This window comes from Trematomus bernacchii, unplaced genomic scaffold (genome assembly GCF_902827165.1).
Source record: "Trematomus bernacchii unplaced genomic scaffold, fTreBer1.1, whole genome shotgun sequence".
Taxonomy (NCBI): Eukaryota; Metazoa; Chordata; class Actinopteri; order Perciformes; family Nototheniidae; genus Trematomus; species Trematomus bernacchii.
The window spans coordinates 11,362-37,131 of record NW_022988126.1 but is presented as its reverse complement, the minus strand read 5'-3'; the positions used below and the strand labels follow the sequence as shown (position 1 = coordinate 37,131).

At 42.8% G+C, this 25,770-nt stretch overlaps 1 protein-coding gene across 1 annotated transcript; it reads left to right on the top strand.

Moving 5' to 3' along the window:
- The first annotated feature begins 203 nt into the window (after positions 1-203).
- On the top strand, positions 204-19,751 carry LOC117475784 (E3 ubiquitin-protein ligase SH3RF1-like). The gene is given in 12 exon segments (XM_034122130.1): positions 204-473; positions 475-555; positions 1,022-1,117; positions 4,412-4,705; positions 9,096-9,206; positions 12,371-12,498; positions 13,501-13,671; positions 14,788-15,038; positions 16,318-16,394; positions 16,396-16,560; positions 16,911-17,218; positions 18,256-19,751. Coding segments are annotated over 12 exon segments (2,121 nt in total). The 3' UTR covers positions 18,425-19,751.
- Positions 19,752-25,770: the final 6,019 nt, after the last annotated feature.

The following is a 25,770-nucleotide window of genomic DNA, read 5'->3' as shown; positions in this document are numbered from 1 at the left end:
CCCTTCCTCATGTTCTCTACCCTCTCTGTTCCTCATGTTCTCTACCCTCTCTGTTCCTCACGTTCTCTACCCTCTCTGTTCCTCACGTTCTCTACCCTCTCTGTTCCTCACGTTCTCTACCCTCTCTGTTCCTCATGTTCTCTACCCTCTCTGTTCCTCATGTTCTCTACCCTCTCTGTTCCTCATGTTCTCTACCCTTCCTCATGTTCTCTACCCTCTCTGTTCCTCATGTTCTCTACCCTCTCTGTTCCTCATGTTCTCTACCCTCTCTTTTCCAGGGTGTTCCCCAGCTGCCCTGTGCCAAGGCGCTCTACAACTACGATGGCAAGGAACCAGGAGACCTCAAGTTCATCAAGGGTGACATCATCATCCTGCGCCGGCAGGTGGACGAGAACTGGTACCACGGAGAGATGGGGGGGGTGCACGGCTTCTTTCCCACTAACTTTGTGCAGGTCATCAAGCCGCTGCCGCTGCCCCCCCCCCCAGTGCAAGGCTCTGTACGACTTCGAGCTGAAAGACAAGGAGGCGGACAAAGACTGCCTGCCTTTCTCTAAGGTGAGGCGCTGAAGTAAAACTCACACGACTCATTACCTCTGAGATCTCCTTCTCTAAGGTGAGGCGCTGAAGTAAAACTCACACGACTCATTACCTCTGAGATCTCCTTCTCTAAGGTGAGGCGCTGAAGTAAAACTCACACGACTCATTACCTCTGAGATCTCCTTCTCTAAGGTGAGGCGCTTTAGTTCCACCTGGAGTCAATTCACAAGCTACCTGCCGTATACGAAGTCATTCAAACTGAGTACTTTTACTCAAGTACACATTCTGAGTACTTCCCCTCCCTCTGTATGTGAGCTATAAACAGTAACTTGCTGATTCAGCAGTTTTTCAGCCTGTGTTTTCCTCCTGAAAGCCCCTTTAATGAAGCCCCCCCCCTCATTACCTCAGTGTTTCCTCCCTCAGCTCCAGCAGCTCTTAGTCTGCAGATTCTTAATGAGCTTCCTCCTCCTCTGTCTCCCTGCAGGACGACGTCCTGACGGTGATCCGCAGAGTGGACGACAACTGGGCAGAGGGCATGCTGGGAGACAAAATTGGAATATTCCCCATCTCATATGTTGAGGTAAGTTCTCGAAAATGTCACCGAGCATCAGTGGAATAAATAAGATGAGATAGGATGGAGCTTCAGGAGTTTAAACAGCAACCGGGTTAGAATGAAAAACAGCACAGATTCACACAGGATGAATACTCTTTGTTTCTAAAGCTTGGATAAAACGGTCAGGATGGTCCATTTGTTTAGAAGTAACTGAACTCTCTTCCTCTCGGCGCGCGCCCTCAAACCAGAATGCAGATGTTCCCCGTAGAAAGTGATGCCAGAAAACAATATCTCTGTTCCTCAGAAACGGTTTAATTCCTCCAGAAATCTGAGAATCAAACAGAGCGTCAGACGCAGAGACAGATTTGTTTATACAGAGCTCCGACGTCACGTTGTTGTTTACGTCACGTTGTTGTTTACGTCACGTTGTTGTTTACGTCACGTTGTTGTTTACGTCACGTTGTTGAGACATCTTGTTTACAGGCATCATGTTCTCAAGAGAATTGATATATCTTATAAACCAGATCAGAGACACAGAACTCATGCTATATCTTTCTAGAAACACCCTGCTTTGTCAGCTATGTGTTTGAACAAAACAAACTGCTTATGTGTTCCACTCTTCCAGGTCAACATCTTCACAATACAAGTGAAAAACTGTTAATCATGTCCTCAAAGTGCGTTAGATTAAAGCATTTCACTTATGGCCTTGCACTCTGAGGAACTTGGATGGACCTTTTTATAATATTTTCAGGCATCTTTACACCAAATCATGAATCTGAGAAGTAACGGGCGGACATGCAATATGGGTGAATAAAGGTGTACTATGGTGTGTTCATGTCAGACGGCAGAGACAGCTTTGTTTTTACGGAGCTCCGACGTCATGTTGTTGTTTACGTCAGGAGACATCTTGTTTACGTCACCTTGTTGTTTACGCCAGGAGACATCTTGTTTACGTCACGTTGTTGTATACGTCAGGAGACATCTTGTTTACGTCACGTTGTTGTTTACGCCAGGAGACATCTTGTTTACGTCACGTTGTTGTATACGTCAGGAGACATCTTGTTTACGTCACGTTGTTGTTTACGCCAGGAGACATCTTGTTTATGTCACGTTGTTGTATACGTCAGGAGACATCTTGTTTACGTCACGTTGTTGTTTACGTCAGGAGACATCTTGTTTACGTCACGTTGTTGTTTACGTCAGGAGACATCTTGTTTATGTCACGTTGTTGTATACGTCAGGAGACATCTTGTTTACGTCACGTTGTTGTTTACGCCAGGAGACATCTTGTTTATGTCACGTTGTTGTATACGTCAGGAGACATCTTGTTTACGTCACGTTGTTGTTTACGCCAGGAGACATCTTGTTTATGTCACGTTGTTGTATACGTCAGGAGACATCTTGTTTACGTCACGTTGTTGTTTACGTCAGGAGACATCTTGTTTACGTCACGTTGTTGTTTACGTCAGGAGACATCTTGTTTATGTCACGTTGTTGTATACGTCAGGAGACATCTTGTTTACGTCACGTTGTTGTTTACGTCAGGAGACATCTTGTTTACGTCACGTTGTTGTTTACGTCAGGAGACATCTTGTTTATGTCACGTTGTTGTTTACGTCACGTTGTTGTTTACGTCACGTTGTTGTTTACGTCAGGAGACATCTTGTTTACGTCACCTTGTTGTTTACGCCAGGAGACATCTTGTTTACGTCACGTTGTTGTTTACGTCAGGAGACATCTTGTTTACGTCACCTTGTTGTTTACGCCAGGAGACATCTTGTTTACGTCACGTTGTTGTATACGTCAGGAGACATCTTGTTTACGTCACGTTGTTGTTTACGCCAGGAGACATCTTGTTTATGTCACGTTGTTGTATACGTCAGGAGACATCTTGTTTACGTCACGTTGTTGTTTACGTCAGGAGACATCTTGTTTACGTCACGTTGTTGTTTACGTCAGGAGACATCTTGTTTATGTCACGTTGTTGTTTACGTCACGTTGTTGTTTACGTCACGTTGTTGTTTACGTCAGGAGACATCTTGTTTACGTCACGTTGTTGTTTACGTCACGTTGTTGTTTACGTCAGGAGACATCTTGTTTACGTCACCTTGTTGTTTACGCCAGGAGACATCTTGTTTACGTCACGTTGTTGTTTACGTCAGGAGACATCTTGTTTACGTCACCTTGTTGTTTACGCCAGGAGACATCTTGTTTACGTCACGTTGTTGTATACGTCAGGAGACATCTTGTTTACGTCACGTTGTTGTTTACGCCAGGAGACATCTTGTTTATGTCACGTTGTTGTATACGTCAGGAGACATCTTGTTTACGTCACGTTGTTGTTTACGTCAGGAGACATCTTGTTTACGTCACGTTGTTGTTTACGTCAGGAGACATCTTGTTTATGTCACGTTGTTGTTTACGTCACGTTGTTGTTTACGTCACGTTGTTGTTTACGTCAGGAGACATCTTGTTTACGTCACGTTGTTGTTTACGTCACGTTGTTGTTTACGTCACGTTGTTGTTTAGGTCATGTTGTTGTTTAGGTCAGGAGACATCTTGTATACGGGGTCATGTTATCTTCATATATCTTATAAGCATGATCATCATGCTCTATCTTTCTAGAGACACCCTGGTTAGTATCTCCGTTGCTCTTCCTCTTAACGGCGTCCTGTGAGTTAGAGCTCATTATTAATGCATCAGTCCATGATGATAAAGATCAGAGCTCTCAGTAATATGAGTGATGGGTAATGTGTGTGTTGATGTTAAATGAGTCCTGAGGGTGATACGTCCGGCTCGTATTGAGAGGGTTCATCTGATGGAGGTCATGAACCCTGGCTGTAGCGACGGCTCCATGTACGCAGCCTTTACATGGATATCAAAGAACACCATAACAATGATTTTATTGCCTCAAGAAATGTTATTTTTTAGATTTAAAAATGATTTTATTCTTTAAAAAATATACAATTGATTAATTAGAGAATATTTTATATTTATTATTTTATTGCTTTATTTATTTTATATATTTTATTACTTTAAAAATAAAGGATTATATATGAATATATATATAAATATGTTATCTGATTATTTTCAAGTACATTTCAAAGCCCATACTTCTTTACTTTTACTTGAGTAAAGAAGTTTAGTCAGTACTTCTAGTTTTACCAGAGTATTTTTAAACACGAGTATCTGTACTTCTACTTGAGTAAAGGATGTGTGTACTTGTACTTGAGTAAAGGATGTGTGTACTTGTACTTGAGTAAAGGATGTGTGTACTTGTACTTGAGTAAAGGATGTGTGTACCTCTCTCCTCCCTCTCAGTTTAACTCTGCGGCCCGTCAGCTGATCGAGTTGGACAAGCCTTCAGAGTCCAGTGGAGACTCGGGGGAGGGGGCGTCCTCTCAGATGAATGGGAGAGCATCAGAGAAGAAGAACAGCAAGAAGAGACACTCCTTCACCTCCCTCACCATGTCCCACAAGCCCCTGCTGGCTCCGCCCCCTCAGAGGCACTCCATGGAGATCAGCGGCCCGGTGCTCATCAGCTCCAGCAACCCCACAGCTGCTGCTCGCATAGGGGAGATCAGCGGGGGGCTGTCCTGCAGCGCTCCTTCACAGGTGAGACAGAGAGCACAGGTAACATGCAGTGCACCTTCACAGGTAACATGTAGAACACCTTCACACGTAACACATAGAACACCTTCACAGGTAACATATAGAACACCTTCACAGGTGAGATGCACCTTCACAGGTAACATGTAGAACACCTTCACAGGTGAGATGCACCTTCACAGGTAACATGCAGCGCACCTTCACAGGTAACATGCAGCGCACCTTCACAGGTAACATGTAGAACACCTTCACAGGTAACATGTAGAGCACCTTCACAGGTAACATGTAGAACACCTTCACAGGTGAGATGCACCTTCACAGGTAACATGTAGAACACCTTCACAGGTGAGATGCACCTTCACAGGTAACATGTAGAACACCTTCACAGGTGAGATGCACCTTCACAGGTAACATGTAGAACACCTTCACAGGTAACATGCAGCGCACCTTCACAGGTAACATGTAGAACACCTTCACAGGTAACATGTAGAGCACCTTCACAGGTAACATGCAGCGCACCTTCACAGGTAACATGTAGAACACCTTCACAGGTAACATGCAGCGCACCTTCACAGGTAACATGTAGAACACCTTCACAGGTAACATGTAGAACACCTTCACAGGTAACATGTAGAACACCTTCACAGGTAACATGTAGAACACCTTCACAGGTAACATGTAGAACACCTTCACAGGTAACATGTAGAGCACCTTCACAGGTAACATGTAGAACACCTTCACAGGTAACATGCAGCGCACCTTCACAGGTAACATGTAGAACACCTGCACAGGTAACATGTAGAACACCTGCACAGGTAACATGTAGAGCACCTTCACAGGTAACATGCAGCGCACCTTCACAGGTAACATGTAGAACACCTGCACAGGTAACATGTAGAACACCTGCACAGGTAACATGTAGAACACCTGCACAGGTAACATGTAGAACACCTGCACAGGTAACATGTAGAACACCTTCACAGGTAACATGTAGAACACCTGCACAGGTAACATGTAGAACACCTTCACAGGTAACATGTAGAACACCTTCACAGGTAACATGTAGAACACCTTCACAGGTAACATGCAGAACACCTTCACAGGTAACATGTAGAACACCTTCACAGGTAACATGTAGAACACCTTCACAGGTAACATGCAGAACACCTTCACAGGTAACATGTAGAACACCTGCACAGGTAACATGTAGAACACCTTCACAGGTAACATGCAGCGCACCTGCACAGGTAACATGTAGAACACCTGCACAGGTAACATGTAGAACACCTTCACAGGTAACATGCAGCGCACCTGCACAGGTAACATGTAGAACACCTGCACAGGTAACATGTAGAACACCTGCACAGGTAACATGCAGCGCACCTTCACAGGTAACATGTAGAACACCTGCACAGGTAACATGTAGAACACCTTCACAGGTAACATGTAGAACACCTGCACAGGTAACATGTAGAACACCTTCACAGGTAACATGTAGAACACCTGCACAGGTAACATGTAGAACACCTGCACAGGTAACAAGTTTACAGGTAACACGTAGCGCACCCTCACAGGTAACACGTAGCACACCTTCACAGGTGAGATGCACCTTCACAGGTAACATGTAGAACACCTTCACAGGTAACATGTAGAACACCTTCACAGGTAACATTTTCTGGGGCTATTATTTTGAAAAACATGCCTCATCCTGAACTTACTTTAAGGATACATTTCCTTTATGGTGCTTTATTTTGAAAAACATGCTGCCCCCTAATCTTCCTGTCAGGATACATTTCCTCTTTTGGGCTTTTATTTTGAAAAACATGCCTTTTTTCTTCAGTTACCTCTTAGAAAACATTTACTCCATGAGCCTTTTTTATTTTGAAATCTATGAGTCTAAAAACACCAGTATTATATTTTGGCGCGTCAAATGTTTTTATGCGTCACACATTATATAAAACTCCACGTCGAGGAACCGGGCAGATTTACGGCAAATCGATTTCCCCCCCGTCATGCTTTTGACTGTTGTTACCATGGTGACAGCTAACACCTCGTTGTGATAAAGGCTGTTAGTGGTCTCCTTTAATCCGATGTTCTGCAGAGACGACTCCCTTTAAAAAGCTAATTAGTGAATATCCGGTCCAGTGGTCATTAATTGGACCTCAGTGATCAGAGTGAAAGGCCCAGTCTCATCTCTTTCTGTCTCCCTGAGATGTGTGTTGCTGTTCAGAGGCTCCTGTGTCCTTCTGTCAGCAATTAGGCCAGCTCCCCGTCCCCCCCGTCCCCCCCCCATCACACCAAACAAGCCGTGGCTCCATCCGAGCGTCTGAAAGCGTGGAAGCGTGACTCAAAGCGTCCACTAAAACGACGTGAAGCCAGCCCTGGAGGTAGCTTTTGAACTACCCTTTCTAAGTAGGTTTAACTAACTAAAGGGTAGCTTTGCTGTGTTTTATGTTGCATTGTTTTCCAGAATGAATATGTGAAATATTAGTTTCCCCAAATAATATTAAAGAATATGTCAAAAAAATATGTAAAAAGTGGCAAAAAAATACTGAAATATCTGGAAAAAAAATGGAAAATGTCTGAAACTCTAAAGTTAGATTTAAAAAATATTCAAAATATATTAAACTGATGTTTTAGGTTTCCACACGTCACTGGTTCAGAGGTAGCTGAAGAGGTGCTAGTTCTCCTCCTAGTAACTGCCGAGGTGCCCTTGAGCAAGGCACCGAACCGAAAAATCATAATTCTCAGAAAAAAGTCAGAATATTTTTTTATAAGAATTTGAAGATTAAAGTCAACATTCTGAGAAAAAAAGTCAATCAACAATTTTTCTAATAATTTGAGAAAGAAAGTCAGAATTTTGAGGAAAAAGTCAACAATTTCTTCTAATATTTCACATCAAAATATAACTCAGATTTCTGTTTTCTGAGACAAACATTTCAGAATTGTGGGAACAAAAAAAAAAATCACTTTTGTTTAGATCTGAAATATTCCCTTTACGTGTCAAGGCACCGATGGGTTAAATGCAGAGGTCCCCTGTGCTGTGACAAAATAAAGAGCGTGTCGTCCTCCAGTTCTTCTCCATAGAAGACGTTTCTGTGGATATTAATAGATGCTTCCTCCTGCATTGATTCCCACTCAAAGGTTCTGCTTGTTGCTTGGTGATTCTTTCCTTTGTTTGTGTTTCCACTCAAAGGTCTCTCTGAAACCGCCCATTAGCTCCTCCATGAACCTTTTATCTGCAGCGCTCAGCGAGAGGAGACGTCTGCACTGAAGTGGATCTCTAGTCTTTCATGTTGATATGATGGTGTGTCATTACAGACCGTCATGCATGCAGACACAGGCTTTTAATGACTGCTTTCAACACCTTTCACACTCAGCATCGGTTGGGACATGTTCACAGGGTTACCTTCAAAATATCCATAATATTTGTTGGAAATGACGACAAAAGAAATTGGGGAAATTATGTAAAATGGGTTAAGAATAAATTAAAAAAATCTGAAATAATATGTGAAGAATGACGCAAAGAAATATTAAATCGAAAAGTGCCTAAAAAATTATGAAATATCTGGAAGAAAATGTCTGAATAAATCCTTCACTCCAAGGTTAAAAATATTCTTAATATAGTAAACTCATGTTTTTGGTAACTAAAATGCATCTTTTTTCACCTTTTGCTCCTGTCTGTTTCTATCACACAGAAAAAAAAGGTAAATGATGTAAAATGTCTTAAGAATAAATCAACATTTCCAAAGATAATATGTGAAGAGTGATGCCAAGAAATATTAAAGAACACATTTTAAAGAATTGAAAAAAAAAGGTCAGAACTGCCTTAAAATATTTGGAAAATGTGGGATTTTAACTTGTTTAAAATATCTATGAAATATCTGAAGAAATATGGTAAATGTCTTAAAAGAATTCAAGGTTTTGGGGTTTTTTTGTAACTGAAATGCATCAACACATCCTGGTTTTGGTCCTGTCTGTTTCTATCATGTATAAATCACTAAACAAGAAAGGAAACTTATGTAAAATGTCTTGAGAATAAATAAAAATTTACAAAAATAATATGTGAAAAGTGACCCCAAAGAATATTAGAGAATATGTTAATAAAAAAATATCAGAAATGCCTTAACATATTTGGACAATGTGGGATTTTAAAATATCTATGAAATATCTGGAACAATATGGTAAATGTCTGAAAGAATTCAAGGTTCTATATAAAATGCATCCACAGCAGCATTCCTGTCTGTTTCTATCATATATAAAACACTGATTCTAAAGAGACCCTCTCTCTAACATCATAAATATCCCTTTTTATTCTCCATGTTTCGCAGCGTGTCGTTTTATTTCAGTTTATTTCGGGGGTTTCTGATGGTGCTCGTTTCTCTTCTGTTGACAGGTTCACATTTGCACAGCTGGACTCATCGTGACCCCGCCCCCCAGCAGTCCTGTTACCACGGCAACTGTCTTCACGTTCCCCTCGGAGTCGAGCTACACCTCCATCTCCGTGGTACGTCCTAAAAATACATCGTTGCACTGTCACACTGTCACATTATAAAATGTGCTGAGACCTGGGAAGCTGCTTTCAAATCGACTTGTTTTCATTGTTCAATATATTTCTCTAAAAATGTAATTTATTTTAGTGATTGTTTTTGCTTTGAGGTGACACATCTGTGCAACTAGAAACTCAAACTTTCTTTCTTTGAATTCGGTGAGTTTGAAGTCAGAAATCAGGAGAAAAAGAATCTGAATTATTTTTTCTAAGAATTCAGAGATCAAAGTCAGGATTTGGGGAAAAAAGTCAGAAATTGGATTAAAAAAAAAGTCATAATTTCTGAGATCAAAGTCAGAATTTTCAGGAAAGAAATTAAAGAAATCTGAGAAAAATAAGTCAGAATTCTTTTTTCTAAGAATTGAAAGATCAGAGTCAGGATTTGGGGGAAAAAGTCAGAACTTCCCGATTTCTTTTTTTAAGAATTCTGATTTTGGAAAGTCTGAATTATCAGAAAAAACATCAGAAATCAGGAGAAAAAAAATCATAGAAGTCAGAGAAAGAAAATCTGAATTATTAAAGTCAGGATTATCAGCATTATTTTTGCTAAGAATTCAAAGGTAAATTCAAAATTCTGAGAAAAAAGTCAATTAATTTTCTAATAATTTGGAGAAAAAAGTCAATTTTAGAGATTTTGGTCAGAATTCTGAATTCGGAAAATAAAGTCAGATTTCTTTTTTATTTTCTCCGAATTTCTGAGGACGGTGCGTGTAATTCTTCGCAGGTGTTTGAAGATGAATTGGGGTAAAGACAGAAGAGAGACAAAAATGAATCACTTCAATGTTTTCTGTATAACATGTGGCTCTCCTCCTCTACCTTCAAGACTTTAATTAGGTTTTATTAATCTAAATTTGATGAAGTGTGAAAGCTAAGACACTACGTTGTTACGTTAAATACAATCAAATACAAACATGCAACATACATGAGGCTGTGAAACTGTTCAGCGAGATGCACCAACGTTATCATTTCAGTGAAAGTCAACAACAAACAAAGTCAGTATAAAGTCACACACTTTCCACAGACACGAGGAAACATTATTCTGCTGGAGGCAAAAATCATGTCAACTAGAAATGTCCAGAAATCCCAGCAGCCCCCAGAAAGCAGCACGCTCACTTCCTGTGTGTGTGTGTGTGTTAATGTGTGTTTGTGTGTGTGTGTGTGTGGAGTCTGAGTGAGCAGGAATGTGAGCACAGAGGTCTCTGCACGCTTCACTGAGGATCTGACGTGATGTTTCTCTACAGATGATTTCTCTCGCCTGCAGGCAGCCTAATTATCTCAGCTCCAGCGTCAGCAGAGAACTCAAATGCACAACGACACTTGAACACACCGCGGGCCGAGGGAGGGTCTCTGGGCTCACTGTGGGGGCAGAGAGGGGGGAGTTAATGTTGCTCTGAGGAAGAGGAGTTGTCTGGGCCTCCGTCTGACTCCGTCTGTCCTCTGGCTCTCGCTGTCTCTAAAGTCCTGCTGTTTGCACGCAGAGAGAACTTAATAAGAAACAGAGAGAAGCAGCGCGTCTCAGGATTAGAGAATGGAAACAGACTTTAGACATTTTACCGGCTACAATCCCAGTTTCTCAGAAAGCTTACCTTTTTCTAAAAATCAAAATATTCTTACTTTTTTTTCTAAATCTCAAAATTCTGACTTTTTCAAAAAATTCTTACTTTTTTCCTAAATCTCAAAATTCTTACTTTTTTATCAAAATGTTGACTTTTTTTCTGAAATCTCAAGATTGTAGAATTCTGTTTTTCTCTAAACATTCTTTATTCTCCAAATGTTGACTTTTTGAGAAAAAACCTCATTCTTATTTTTTCTCAAAATTCTTGCTTTTTTCTCAAATAAAAATAAAATCTGACTTTTTTCTCAACATCTGAATTTCTTTCTCAAATTTTTTTAATTCTTACCTTTTTCTAGAAATGTAAAAATCTTAAAAATTCCAAAGATATTCTGGTTAATATGGAACAGAGAGAAGCAGCACACCTCAGGATCAGAGGCTGCAAACAGACAGAAAAGCTCTACGTGAAAACCCTCCGATTAACCGACCTTTAAACAATATTTTATTCCTATATCATTTACAAATAATTTTTTAATGCAAAAGTGTCAGAAATAATGGAGATTTGCTGCTTTTTCAGTTTTATTTCAAATTAAATTAACATATTTGGCATTTAAGCACATCACCTTGGAATCTTGTGGACTCATGACTTTTTATTCACAAAGAGTAACCTAGATAATAATAATAATAATAATAATCCATGATGAAGATCCTCATTAGACGCAGCCCTATCCAGCAGCTTGGTGTTCAATCCTGTAATCTAGTGGCTAAAACCGATCCAAACATTCCCCTAAAGTCTTTCTGACGTTCTTTAAAGCAGCGAGAGGAGATGAACAAACTGGCTCTGAAGTTTGTAGACATGTTTTTATGATATTTCATTTACCATCCCAGCTTTGTGTCTCGGATAAAAGAGGAATTCCCCCGACAGCCGATCTGTCTGTGACTCAGACCGGTTCCTCCGCTCTGATGTTGCTCAGGTTGCTGTTGTGTGTCTGCGTCACTGAGAGGACATCTCAAGCTGTTCTGCTCTCTGTGGAGTTCCCTCTCCTGCTATAGGTTTCTGTGCATGTAAATGGTCTGGTCCCTCCCACACACTCATGTCCTCTTTAATATGAAAACATCTCAGAATTCTGACTATTTTTTTATTCTGATTTATTTTTTTAAATCTCATAATTCTGACTTTTTTTTCCCAAAATAAAAAATCTGAAACGATGACGATTTTTCAATTAATTCAAATTCTCACTCTTCTCATAACATTTCTTGATTTTTTGACTTTTGATCAGAAAATAAAAAAAGTCAAAATATTGACTTTTTCAGAAAATCTTAAAAATGTGGTCTTTTAAAAAAAAAATCATAATTCTTACTTTTTTCTTAAAATTAAGCTTTTATCAATCTCAAAATGTTGAGCGTGGGAACATGTCACAGTAGGGACACACATGATCAATATCAACCTGAAAATGAGCCGAACACGCTGCCTTCATTTCATTAATAGCAAATAGCGAATACCAACAGTCAGTTGTTGGAGAGATCCTGAAATGATTGTTACATGAAACTAACATCCCTCTCTCTCCAGGATGCTCGCCCTCCTCCCCCCCCTCCCCCCCCTCAATCCTCCGCTGATGGTGCTGCGTTCTCATTGGCTGCTGGTCAGAGACCCTCCCCCAGCGTCAGTGATCAGAGCGGCAGACAGAGACCCACAGTGTGAGTTACACACACACACACACACGCACAGACACACACACACACACACACACACACACAGACATACAGACACACACAGACACACAATCCCACACACACACTCACACTTCTTTACTTCTACTTGAGTAAAGAAGTTTAGTCAGTACTTCTACTTTTACCAGAGTATTTTTAAACACGAGTATCTGTACTTCTACCTGAGTAAAGGATGTGTGTACTTCTATCTGAGTAAAGGATGTGTGTACTTCTACCTGAGTAAAGGATGTGTGTACTTCTACCTGAGTAAAGGATGTGTGTACTTCTACCTGAGTACAGGATGTGTGTACTTCTACCTGAGTAAAGGATGTGTGTACTTCTACCTGAGTAAAGGATGTGTGTACTTCTACCTGAGTACAGGATGTGTGTACTTTTGCCATCTCTGCGTATATTTTCCTGTATGTGGCCCTCGGGGAAAAGGTTTGGACCCCGCTGGCTTAACATGTGCAGTGAGATGTCGGGGGGGGGGGGGGGGGGGTCTGTCAGTGAGAGCATGTGCACAAGTGAGAGGGTCAGATTCTGAGGGTCTCCTGGGTCTCATCTGACCTGACCTTTAACCCCATTACTCCACGAACACCTGAGAAGAATTACATGCTCCGTCTTGTTTTCATCTGTCACTCGGTTCTGCTCCGACCCCTACAACACACTCGGGCTGAAAGCATCCCGACCGAGACCCCCGACCGAGACCCCCAACCGAGACCCCCGTCCTCTGAAACTCTTCATCATTTCTATTACAAATGTATCTTTATAATCTGAATGTAGTTTCATTCTGGTTTCTCATAGAACATAGCAGTTTATGTTAAACCATTGGTTAAAGGTTGACCGTCCTCACAACTCCAATGAATCCTTCCATGGTGCGGAGTCCAATCGAACACAAAGTCACGTTGCTGCTGTTGTAGCTGGAGGTCCATCTGCAGCCTTAAGACCTTTCCAGACAGTATTTGAAAGAGTTGTGTGTCCTCGCTGCAGCTACGTGGCGATGTTCCCCTACGGCCCCCGTAAGGAGGACGAGTTGGAGCTGAGGAAGGGGGAGATGTTCCTGGTTCTGGAGCGCTGTCAGGACGGATGGTTCAAAGGGACCTCCATGCACACCGGGAAGATCGGAGTGTTCCCCGGGAACTACATGAGCCCCGTCAGCAGGTAGGCCTCGTCATCTCATTCTGGTTCTTAACCGTTTCCTATAAAGCAGGGGGTCAAACTCAAGATGTCCGGTCCACAGCCTCATTGTATGTGGCCCCGCAAGAGCTCTGAAAGAATATCATAACTTTATTATACGGTGACATGCCGCTTTACAGAAGCACGGTGCCCATAAACTACATGTCCCACAATGCATCTCCATTTTTTTTAACTCAAATTTGACTTTTTTCTTCAAATCAGAATTTTTTTCAGCAGAATTTTACTTTTCTCTTTTATTTTGACTTATTTTCCAGAATCTGACTTTAAAAAAAAAATCATTTTGTGACATGCGCACTGAAGAGACTTGCAATTATTCGCCCCAGACTTCTGCTTTCAGACGTAGTTAATTATGAAGTTATTACCCTATCAGATAATAATCCAATGCAGAGGCAATTATGAATATATAATACATTACTTTATTATATATTCATATAGTCGTAAAGTTACAACCGGCCCTTTGAGTGCCACCTTAATGTGACCCGTGATGAAATAGAGTTTGACCCCCCTGCTCTATATTAATAAACACAGGTGTGGGATTTTAAAGATAACGGTCCGTCGCAGCTCTTCTCTATTATCTTCATAACTCTTTACCTTTTAATGTACTTATTTTTTGTTATTAATGTTGGGATTCGTATTTAATTTGTCTTGGTATTATCCCCGTGTTTATTCCCATGTCTGCTACCTGGGTTTCTTTTTTTTTTTACTTATTCTTTATTAGTTATTTTCTCACATTCCCCTTTACATCCACTAGTCCTCCGATTTAGAGGAACAGTTTCTTTAACGACATGTGGAAGGTCTCAAATCCCCAACAATTCCACAGAAATCAAATCAGTAATAACCCTGAGAACGTAAATAACACAGGTAGAAATAAAATAAAATAAAATAAAACACGGGTTATATATGAAGTCCTGTGTTTCTGTTGATGCTCTGACCCTGAACTTCCCCACGAACATCCATAACAGTTTAGCGTGAACTTTTCTTGGTGTTTTGCATATTGATCGTGTTTAAAGCTAGCTATTGTTTCTATAAAGCATGCTAACCCCTCCTCTCCCCCCCCTCCTCTCCCCCCTCTTCCTCCAGGACGGCGTCAGGGAGCTCTCAGCCCAAAGTCCCCCTGACTCTGGCCGCTCAGGCGGGCCGAGGCGTCTCCATTGTCAGCCCCTCGTCTGCAGGGGGGGCTCCAGACCCACAGAAAGGCCCTGCTAACCCCCCTCCCCCTGCTAACCCCCCACCCCCTGCAGGGCAGACAGCCACCGGCCAGCAGCCCAAAGCCCCCCCCCACCTCAGCTCCATGATGACCGTCAACCAGGCGAGAAACGCCGCCAGGACAGGTGGGGATTTAATCAATCAATCAATCAATCAATCAATCAATGTTTATTTACATAGCCCAATATCAGAAATGTTAGATTTGTCTCAGTGAATATCAATACGACCCCCTCTGTCCTCGGACCCTCACATCAGACAAGGAAAAACTTTCATAGAAACTTTACAGTTAATGTTAGAAACCATTAACTGGTTCTCCTAGAGCAGCGGTTCCCAACCTTTTTCCCCTCGGGGCCCACTTTAGAGTCTAACATTCAACCGTAAACAATACGGAGGCTAAATAAAGTTCTGATTGATCGATTCAGAACATGTGACACGTTGTTAATCCAGTAGAACAGACCGCTATCAAGGACTGTAATCACCGTTGCTAAGGACTGTAATGACCGTTGCTAAGGACTGTGATGACCGTTGCTAAGGACTGTGATGACCGTTGCTAAGGACTGTAATGACCGTTGCTAAGGACTGTGATGACTGTTGCTAAGGACTGTGATGACCGTTGCTAAGGACTGTAATGACCGTTGCTAAGGACTGTGATGACCGTTGCTAAGGACTGTAATGACCGTTGCTAAGGACTGTGATGACTGTTGCTAAGGACTGTGATGACCGTTGCTAAGGACTGTAATGACCGTTGCTAAGGACTGTGATGACCGTTGCTAAGGACTGTAATGACCGTTGCTAAGGACTGTGATGACCGTTGCTAAGGACTGTGATGACCGTTGCTAAGGACTGTAATGACCGTTGCTAAGGACTGTGATGACCGTTGCTAAGGACTGTGATGACCGTTGCTAAGGAGGATCAAGAAAGAGAAAGGAAAGGAGTTTCCACACAAATCATAATGTTTTGCTAATTATTTGGTGGCAAATATTGAATTTACATTTACACCCTTTAATATTTGATTTGGGCTTTTAGATGAAGACCGCACAAAGTTAATAAATACAACTATTCTTCTGGCTAAAATACATATTTTTAAAAGTCAGTCAAGGAGTAATCTTAATTGAAGGTGTTTGAAGAGTAGATTAAAAATCAAAGGCTCATCGCGCCATGAAATGGGAAATAATGAGCTCTAAGGAAGAGTGGGATTAAAGGAACTATTAATATGCCATGTTGTGTTTTTGGTGGTTTTTGGTTGTCAACCCACTAGGGGGCCGCGGCCCACAGGTTGGGAACTGCTGTCCTAGTGACTATCTTTGTCTATAAAACGGTTTGTATACAATGCGAAAAAAAAAACTTTTAAAATGTTAAATAAAATAAATTCATCTTGATAAAAACTTAAATGTTGTTTTCCAGGAGCGTGTCAGGAGCGGCCCCCGGCGACCCCCCTGCAGCCGCCCCCCCCCCGGCTCTTACCTCCTCCCCCTGCAGCCCCCCCCCTCTCAGTGCTGCAGCCGAGGGGGGGTGGCGGCGGCCATGGGCTGTGCCGCCGCCTCGCTCACCCCCCCCAACGTCAGCGCCGCCTCCCTGGAGGAAGACGTGCTGAGACCCCTGGCCGTCAACATCGCCCCCCCCTGCAGGCTGGACAAGGACGGCAAGGTGGGGGGACGCTCCTTCATGACCACCATTTATTTATCTTTTCTAATCATGCAGCTCTCAATAATACTTTTATACTTTAATACTTTTTTTGTGATCTTGCAATTCTAATATATTTGATATTTTTGCAGAAACGATTATTTTTGAAGCATTATTTACACTTAAATTGAAAAATATGTTAAAATAATTATGATGTGTGAGTTTTTTTAACCAAACAAGGATTTATTCATTCAGATAATTACAAATATTCTGCCTTTTAATAAATATTGTGCTTACGGCAGTTTGGATAAGACAAGTATTCACCCCTGATTTGAATTGAACTCTACAAATAACCTGCTGTTTGTGTTCTGCAGAGAGAGAAGAAGAGCCTCCTGAAGCTGCTGTCCAATAAGAAGAAGCCCCGCCCCTCTCCGCCCTCCTCCCCCACGCTGGAGGCGGAGCTAGCTGCTGCGGGGGAGGGGCTTCACGGTGCTTCAGGCCCTGAAACAACAGGCTCCTCCCCCTCCTCTGGGATCCAGGACCCCGAGCCCCCCCCTCCAGAGGTCTCCTATAGAAGGAGCGGCCCCTCAGAGGGAGGGGCTCCCATCGCCCCGCCCCCCCGCCAGCCATGCTCCTCCCTCCTCTCCCAGCACCAGGACAGCCGGCCAATCATCTGCGAGAGGTACGAGATCTGTTCAGGGGTTTAACGCTCAGTGTGTACTTTCTCTCAGTAAAAGGTCTCCTATCGATGTCTATCTATTGATGTCACTATGTGTCCCCGGTGTGTCCCCGGTGTGTCCCCCGGTGTGTCCCCCGGTGTGTCCCCCGGTGTGTCCCCTGTGTGTCCCCCGGTGTGTCAGGAGACTCTCAAAGTGTCAGGAAATAAACCCCTCTCTCTTTTCCTCCGTACCCACATCTCTAAAAACGGGGGAACAACGGAGCTGATCCAGATTTGCTGCGTCATGACCACATTACTAAAATGTGGGCGGGCTTTACCCCCACGGGCCAATCAGAAACGTAGCTGTCAGAAACAATGAGACGTGTTCTGGAAGTAATATGGTCTGTGTTTACATTAGCATCGCTAACACTCAGAGCTAACCTGTACTGGAGAGAGCATGTGTGAAGAAGCAGGAAATCAAAAGGAAGTCACCTTGTGGTAAACCTGAGAGAGAGAAAGAGTTTGAGCTCCATACTGTTTCAGAGAGAATCCTTCATGTGGTTTGGAACATGATATGGAGTTTCATCACGGCAGCATTTAGCTGAATCTGAACAGAACTCACTGCTTGCCTTGCCGTGCTCAAAAGGGGGCGGGGCCAGCAGCTCAAAGGGGGCGGGGCCAGCAGAGAATCAGCCATTCTCTAACAGGCTTGAAAATAGAGCGATATGAGGGATTTCTAAAATGCACGATCTGTTTGGTATTTTGAGCAAAACACATCATAGATATGTTTTTTATATATTTGTATATATCTGAGACCCATAATATATGCCTTAAAAATAGCATGATAGGAGACCTTTAAGTCTGGTGTTTGTATTACAAGGCATCATGGGAGTTGTAGTCTTCGTGACGCAGACCGCAACAACACACAACTCACGTGTTTTCAGGTAGCTGTCGTTCCCCCCCCCCACTGCACTGTGGGGGTCACAGAGCTCTGACTGTGTGTGTGTGTGTGTGTGTGTGTGTGTGTGTGTGTGTGTGTGTGTGTGTGTGTGTGTGCGCAGGTACAGGGTGGTGGTGTCCTACCCCCCTCAGAGCGAGGCGGAGCTGGAGCTGAAGGAGGGCGACGTGGTGTTCGTCCACCGGAAGAGAGAGGACGGCTGGTTCAAAGGAACGCTGCAGAGGAACGGACGCACGGGCCTGTTCCCCGGCAGCTTCGTGGACTCCATCTGACAGAGAGCATGCTGGGAAACACGCCGCACAACAGGGAGCATGCTGGGAAACACGCTGCACAACAGAGAGGATGCTGGGAAACAAACAGCGCCACCTCTGACACTTTAAAGAGAAAGGAACGGAGGCTGGAGACAGGAAGTGACGCTGGACAGTGAGAGGAGCGTTATTTATATCTCTGTGGCGCTCAGCTGCGGGATGTGTGCCTTGTACTGTTGCTCACTTTAATGTACATACGGACACGGAGATGATTAGTCCTGACCACCAGTATGAGCGGCTCGTGTTACACACCTTAACTTATTCCACTTCACACTGCAGGGGTCAAAGGGTTCATGCAGCTTCAGAGGACCCTCTGTTCCTCTCTCCCCGTGTTGCTTTGAAGTCAAGAAGATCACTTCATTTTACTCTCCAGGGGGAACGAGAGGTCAGAGAGATGGAGAAGAGTCTCAGTGAAGTGAATGAAAACACGCTTTACAAACTCATTTCTTTGGTCTCTCTTCTGTTTCGGTTTAAGTGGATCCATGACTAAGAGAGAAGCCTCCTATAAAAGACATTCAATGACTACAAATACACTCAGAACAATCAGAGACACAGTGACGACTTCACACGGCCAGGAAGGCTACGAGGAGACATGAATACGCTATGAATAGATGAAAAACAAACACACTCAAAACGGTAAAAAGACGTGTAAAGCAGATTGACCAATCAGAGACCCAGAACGAGTTTAAAGGCAGCCTTTGTAAATCAGCTGTGTTCATCTCCTCTGAAGCAGACGCCCTCACACGGAGTCCACTGCTTGCTCTGAGAAATGCAATTCACGGTGAAAAGTCACGTGTTTCTGACGAAGCGATGATGCAATGGATACATGAGACGTGGGTTAGTCTGCAGGAGATGTTTCATAGAGTTTGAAACCGTAAGAACTTGAATGCAACACGGGGCGTTAGCGGAGACCCAGGCGATCATACTTACTGATCACTTTCCTCCTGCTGGGCAATCTGTGTTTCTGAGGCGTCTCTGAAGCTGCAACGCGTCACAGCTCGGGCTCCAGAGACAGAACAGACCCCCCCTCTCTTTAAAGGAATCACCTGAAGCTCAGTCTGCCTGTAGAAACACACCCTGAGCTGCAGGACTTACCTTTTCATAACACTCCTAAGGATCTGCAGCCACACGTTGCTTCTCTCTCTGAGCCGAGGAGACGTCTCTCTGCTGTTACAGACTCCTGAGGCTGCTCTCACACCGTCACTCACCCCCTGCACACATCAGGAGACACCGTCACTCACCCCCTGCACACATCAGGAGACACCGTCACTCACCCCCTGCACACATCAGGAGACACCGTCACTCACCCCCTGCACACATCAGGAGACACCGTCACTCACCCCCTGCACACATCAGGAGACACCGTCACTCACCCCCCTGCACACATCAGGAGACACCGTCACTCACCCCCTGCACACATCAGGAGACACCGTCACTCACCCCCTGCACACATCAGGAGACACCGTCACTCACCCCCTGCACACATCAGGAGACCCCAAGGAGACACCGTCACTCACCCCCTGCACACATCAGGAGACACCGTCACTCACCCCCTGCACACATCAGGAGACATCATCTACTAATATCTTCATTATCGCTTAACATAAAAGTCATTCCACGTGAAAGAATATTGCGTTTTCAGCTTCTTAAATGCTGCTTCTCTCACTTTGATATCCTATGAAGCAGCAGAAGACTTCCAGACTCATCACATTGGACTTTAATAACTCCATCTCTGAACTGATCTGAGGCCTGTCTGTAAGTCAATGTCTTTAAATGCTGCTTCTCTCTTAAATCATCTTGAGAGACAAAACGACTTAAACTCATCCCCTTGGACTTCCTCGATGCTCCCTAACCCGACTTTAAGCAGTTGTTGTAACTTAAACTCATTCCTAACGTGACTCGTGGCAATACAGCGCAGCTAGCTAACGCTCCACAGGAAGTACAGAGATGTGTTGAATCACTTTGAACCCCTGGATTTATTATTGTGTTATGTAGTGTTTGGGTTTTTGTTGTACGTTATACAAAGGTTTTTAAATATTGTATTGACTTGAATTACTGTCTGTGATTGGAGGGGACCGGGTCGTAGTTTAGGTGCTTGGTGAACTACGGAGGAAGAAAGATGCTAACGAGCTACAACGGCTAAAAACTCTTCAGGAGGAACTCTGCAGCTTCAGGAAGGAGTCAGGTGGAGAACCACAAAGGTTCCACGTGACGGAACATCTCCAGAACAACACGTGCAGCTTTTAGAGAACATTCAGCAACTTGAGGAGACATGGCAGCACACAGCTGGGAGGCCAGGGGACACTAAAGAGTGACGCACACAGCTGGAGACCAGGGACACTGTGTGCGTCACTCTTTAGTGTCCCCTGGTCTCCCAGCTGTGTGCGTCACTCTTTAGTGTCCCCTGGTCTCCCAGCTGTGTGCGTCACTCTTTAGTGTCCCCTGGTCTCCAGCTGCTCATGTCTCCTCAAGCTGCTGAATGTTCTCTAAAAGCTGCACGTGTTGTTCTGGAGATGTTTCTTCACGTGGAACCTTTGTGTTTCTACACCTGCATCCTTTCTGAAGCTGCAGAGTTCCTCCTGATGGACGAGGTTCGTTGTAGCACGTTAGCATCTGTTAGCCTCCGTACCAAACATTCACAGACTAAATGAATCATTGATGTGGGGAATAAGGTCACGTTGTTCCCGTTCTCTTGTTTTCTCTAAAATGAATTGGACAAATGATGAGACAGTATTACTAACGCCTCAGTGGAGCCCGCGACATTAATATAACGTGACTCATTCCTCCGTCTGCGAGGTTTGAAACACTTTAAAGTGGAGGCGACGGCTGACGCTGGATCCTAGTTCGTAGTTTGTCGTGGAGGGGACCTCTGTGTAACTGACTGCTGGAACATTTAGTGTGTTTGAAATTGTGGGAAAAGGATGGTACGAATCACTGTTAGGGCCTTTTGTTATTATTATGATGATCCTTTCTGAATATGTAGATTGAATCTGGCGTTGCATCGTTGTCTTGGCAACCAGCGACCTCAGGCTCTCAGTGTCCTTCATTTCACTGCAAGCCTTTAATATTCACCGTAATGCACTATATCACTCTAACGTGTAACAAACAGACGCGTCATGCTTAGGCTGCTCAAACATGAAGCTTTTCTTACAGGTCATAAACTAGATTTGCATTTATTGGACCACCAGGACTCGGCTCTAACCGGCGTCCTCATGCCAAGGTGACTTACTTGATTATTTTTTTTGTATTTGTCTGTAGTTAGTCTGTTGTACGTCTGAAAATGGTGAAACTGAAAATTGGCACAAATCTATTATGTGAAAAACATTCTGAAATATTTGAGGGAATAGCACATTTTGTAAAAAAAAAAAAAATCTCTATAACAATAAAAGCTAATGGTTTCCATGACGACGCGCTCGGTGTGTTTGATTACATGTTGTTGTTGTTGTTTATTCTGAATACTGATATACACCTGAACATCAGCAGGAGAGGACTCTTTAAAGTAGAGACACTACATACTGATATACACCTGAACATCAGCAGGAGAGGACTCTTTAAAGTAGAGACACTACATACTGATATACACCTGAACATCAGCAGGAGAGGACTCTTTAAAGTAGAGACACTACATACTGATATACACCTGAACATCAGCAGGAGAGGACTCTTTAAAGTAGAGACACTACATACTGATATACACCTGAACATCAGCAGGAGAGGACTCTTTAAAGTAGAGACACTACGTACTGATATACACCTGAACATCAGCAGGAGAGAACTCTTTAAAGTAGAGACACTACATACTGATATACACCTGAACATCAGCAGGAGAGGACTCTTTAAAGTAGAGACACTACATACTGATATACACCTGAACATCAGCAGGAGAGGACTCTTTAAAGTAGAGACACTACATACTGATATACACCTGAACATCAGCAGGAGAGGACTCTTTAAAGTAGAGACACTACATACTGATATACACCTGAACATCAGCAGGAAAGGACTCTTTAAAGTAGAGACTCTACATACTGATATACACCTGAACATCAGCAGGAGAGGACTCTTTAAAGTAGAGACACTACATACTGATATACACCTGCACATCAGCAGGAGAGGACTCTTTAAAGTAGAGACACTACATACTGATATACACCTGAACATCAGCAGGAGAGGACTCTTTAAAGTAGAGACACTACATACTGATATACACCTGAACATCAGCAGGAGAGGACTCTTTAAAGTAGAGACACTACATACTGATATACACCTGAACATCAGCAGGAGAGGACTCTTTAAATTAGAGACTCTACATACTGATATACACCTGAACATCAGCAGGAGAGGACTCTTTAAAGTAGAGACACTACATACTGATATACACCTGAACATCAGCAGGAGGACTTAAGTAGAGACACTACATACTGATATACACCTGAACATCAGCAGGAGAGACTCTTAAAGTAGCAGACACACATACTGATATACACCTGAACATCAGCAGGAGAGGACTCTTTAAAGTAGAGACACTACATACTGATATACACCTGAACATCAGCAGGAGAGGACTCTTTAAAGTAGAGACACTACATACTGATATACACCTGAACATCAGCAGGAGAGGACTCTTTAAAGTAGAGACACTACATACTGATATACACCTGAACATCAGCAGGAGAGGACTCTTTAAAGTAGAGACACTACATACTGATATACACCTGAACATCAGCAGGAGAGACTCTTTAAAGTAGAGACACTACATACTGATATACACCTGAACATCAGCAGGAGAGAACTCTTTAAAGTAGAGACACTACATACTGATATACACCTGAACATCAGCAGGAGAGGACTCTTTAAAGTAGAGACACTACATACTGATATACACCTGAACATCAGCAGGAGAGGACTCTTTAAAGTAGAGACACTACATACTGATATACACCTGAACATCAGCAGGAGAGGACTCTTTAAAGTAGAGACACTACATACTGATATACACCTGAACATCAGCAGGAGAGGACTCTTTAAAGTAGAGACACTACATACTGATATACACCTGAAGATCAGCAGGAGAGGACTCTTTAAAGTAGAGACACTACATACTGATATACACCTGGACATCAGCAGGAGAGGACTCTTTAAAGTAGAGACTACATACTGATATACACCTGAACATCAGCAGGAGAGGACTCTTTAAAGTAGAGACTACATACTGATATACACCTGAACATCAGCAGGAGAGGACTCTTTAAAGTAGAGACACTACATACTGATATACACCTGAACATCAGCAGGAGAGGACTCTTTAAAGTAGAGACACTACATACTGATATACACCTGAAGATCAGCAGGAGAGGACTCTTTAAAGTAGAGACACTACATACTGATATACACCTGAACATCAGCAGGAGAGGACTCTTTAAAGTAGACACTACATACTGATATACACCTGAACATCAGCAGGAGAGGACTCTTTAAAGTAGAGACACTACATACTGATATACACCTGAACATCAGCAGGAGAGGACTCTTAAAGTAGAGACACTACATACTGATATACACCTGAACATCAGCAGGAGAGGACTCTTTAAAGTAGAGACACTACATACTGATATACACCTGAACATCAGCAGGAGAGGACTCTTTAAAGTAGAGACACTACATACTGATATACACCTGAACATCAGCAGGAGAGGACTCTTTAAAGTAGAGACTACATACTGATATACACCTGAACATCAGCAGGAGAGGACTCTTTAAAGTAGAGACTACATACTGATATACACCTGAACATCAGCAGGAGAGGACTCTTTAAAGTAGAGACTACATACTGATATACACCTGAAGATCAGCAGGAGAGGACTCTTTAAAGTAGAGACACTACATACTGATATACACCTGAACATCAGCAGGAGAGGACTCTTTAAAGTAGAGACACTACATACTGATATACACCTGAACATCAGCAGGAGAGGACTCTTTAAAGTAGAGACACTACGTACTGATATACACCTGAACATCAGCAGGAGAGGACTCTTTAAAGTAGAGACACTACATACTGATATACACCTGAACATCAGCAGGAGAGGACTCTTTAAAGTAGAGACACTACATACTGATATACACCTGAAGATCAGCAGGAGAGGACTCTTTAAAGTAGAGACACTACATACTGATATACACCTGAACATCAGCAGGAGAGGACTCTTTAAAGTAGAGACTACATACTGATATACACCTGAACATCAGCAGGAGAGGACTCTTTAAAGTAGAGACTACATACTGATATACACCTGAACATCAGCAGGAGAGAACTCTTTAAAGTAGAGACTACATACTGATATACACCTGAACATCAGCAGGAGAGGACTCTTTAAAGTAGAGACACTACATACTGATATACACCTGAACATCAGCAGGAGAGGACTCTTTAAAGTAGAGACACTACATACTGATATACACCTGAACATCAGCAGGAGAGGACTCTTTAAAGTAGAGACACTACATACTGATATACACCTGAACATCAGCAGGAAAGGACTCTTTAAAGTAGAGACTCTACATACTGATATACACCTGAACATCAGCAGGAGAGGACTCTTTAAAGTAGAGACACTACATACTGATATACACCTGCACATCAGCAGGAGAGGACTCTTTAAAGTAGAGACACTACATACTGATATACACCTGAACATCAGCAGGAGAGGACTCTTTAAAGTAGAGACACTACATACTGATATACACCTGAACATCAGCAGGAGAGGACTCTTTAAAGTAGAGACACTACATACTGATATACACCTGAACATCAGCAGGAGAGGACTCTTTAAAGTAGAGACACTACTACTGATATACACCTGAACATCAGCAGGAGAGGACTCTTTAAAGTAGAGACACTACATACTGATATACACCTGAACATCAGCAGGAGAGGACTCTTTAAAGTAGAGACACTACATACTGATATACACCTGAACATCAGCAGGAGAGGACTCTTTAAAGTAGAGACACTACATACTGATATACACCTGAACATCAGCAGGAGAGGACTCTTTAAAGTAGAGACACTACATACTGATATACACCTGAACATCAGCAGGAGAGGACTCTTTAAAGTAGAGACACTACATACTGATATACACCTGAACATCAGCAGGAGAGGACTCTTTAAAGTAGAGACACTACATACTGATATACACCTGAACATCAGCAGGAGAGGACTCTTTAAAGTAGAGACACTACATACTGATATACACCTGAACATCAGCAGGAGAGGACTCTTTAAAGTAGAGACACTACATACTGAT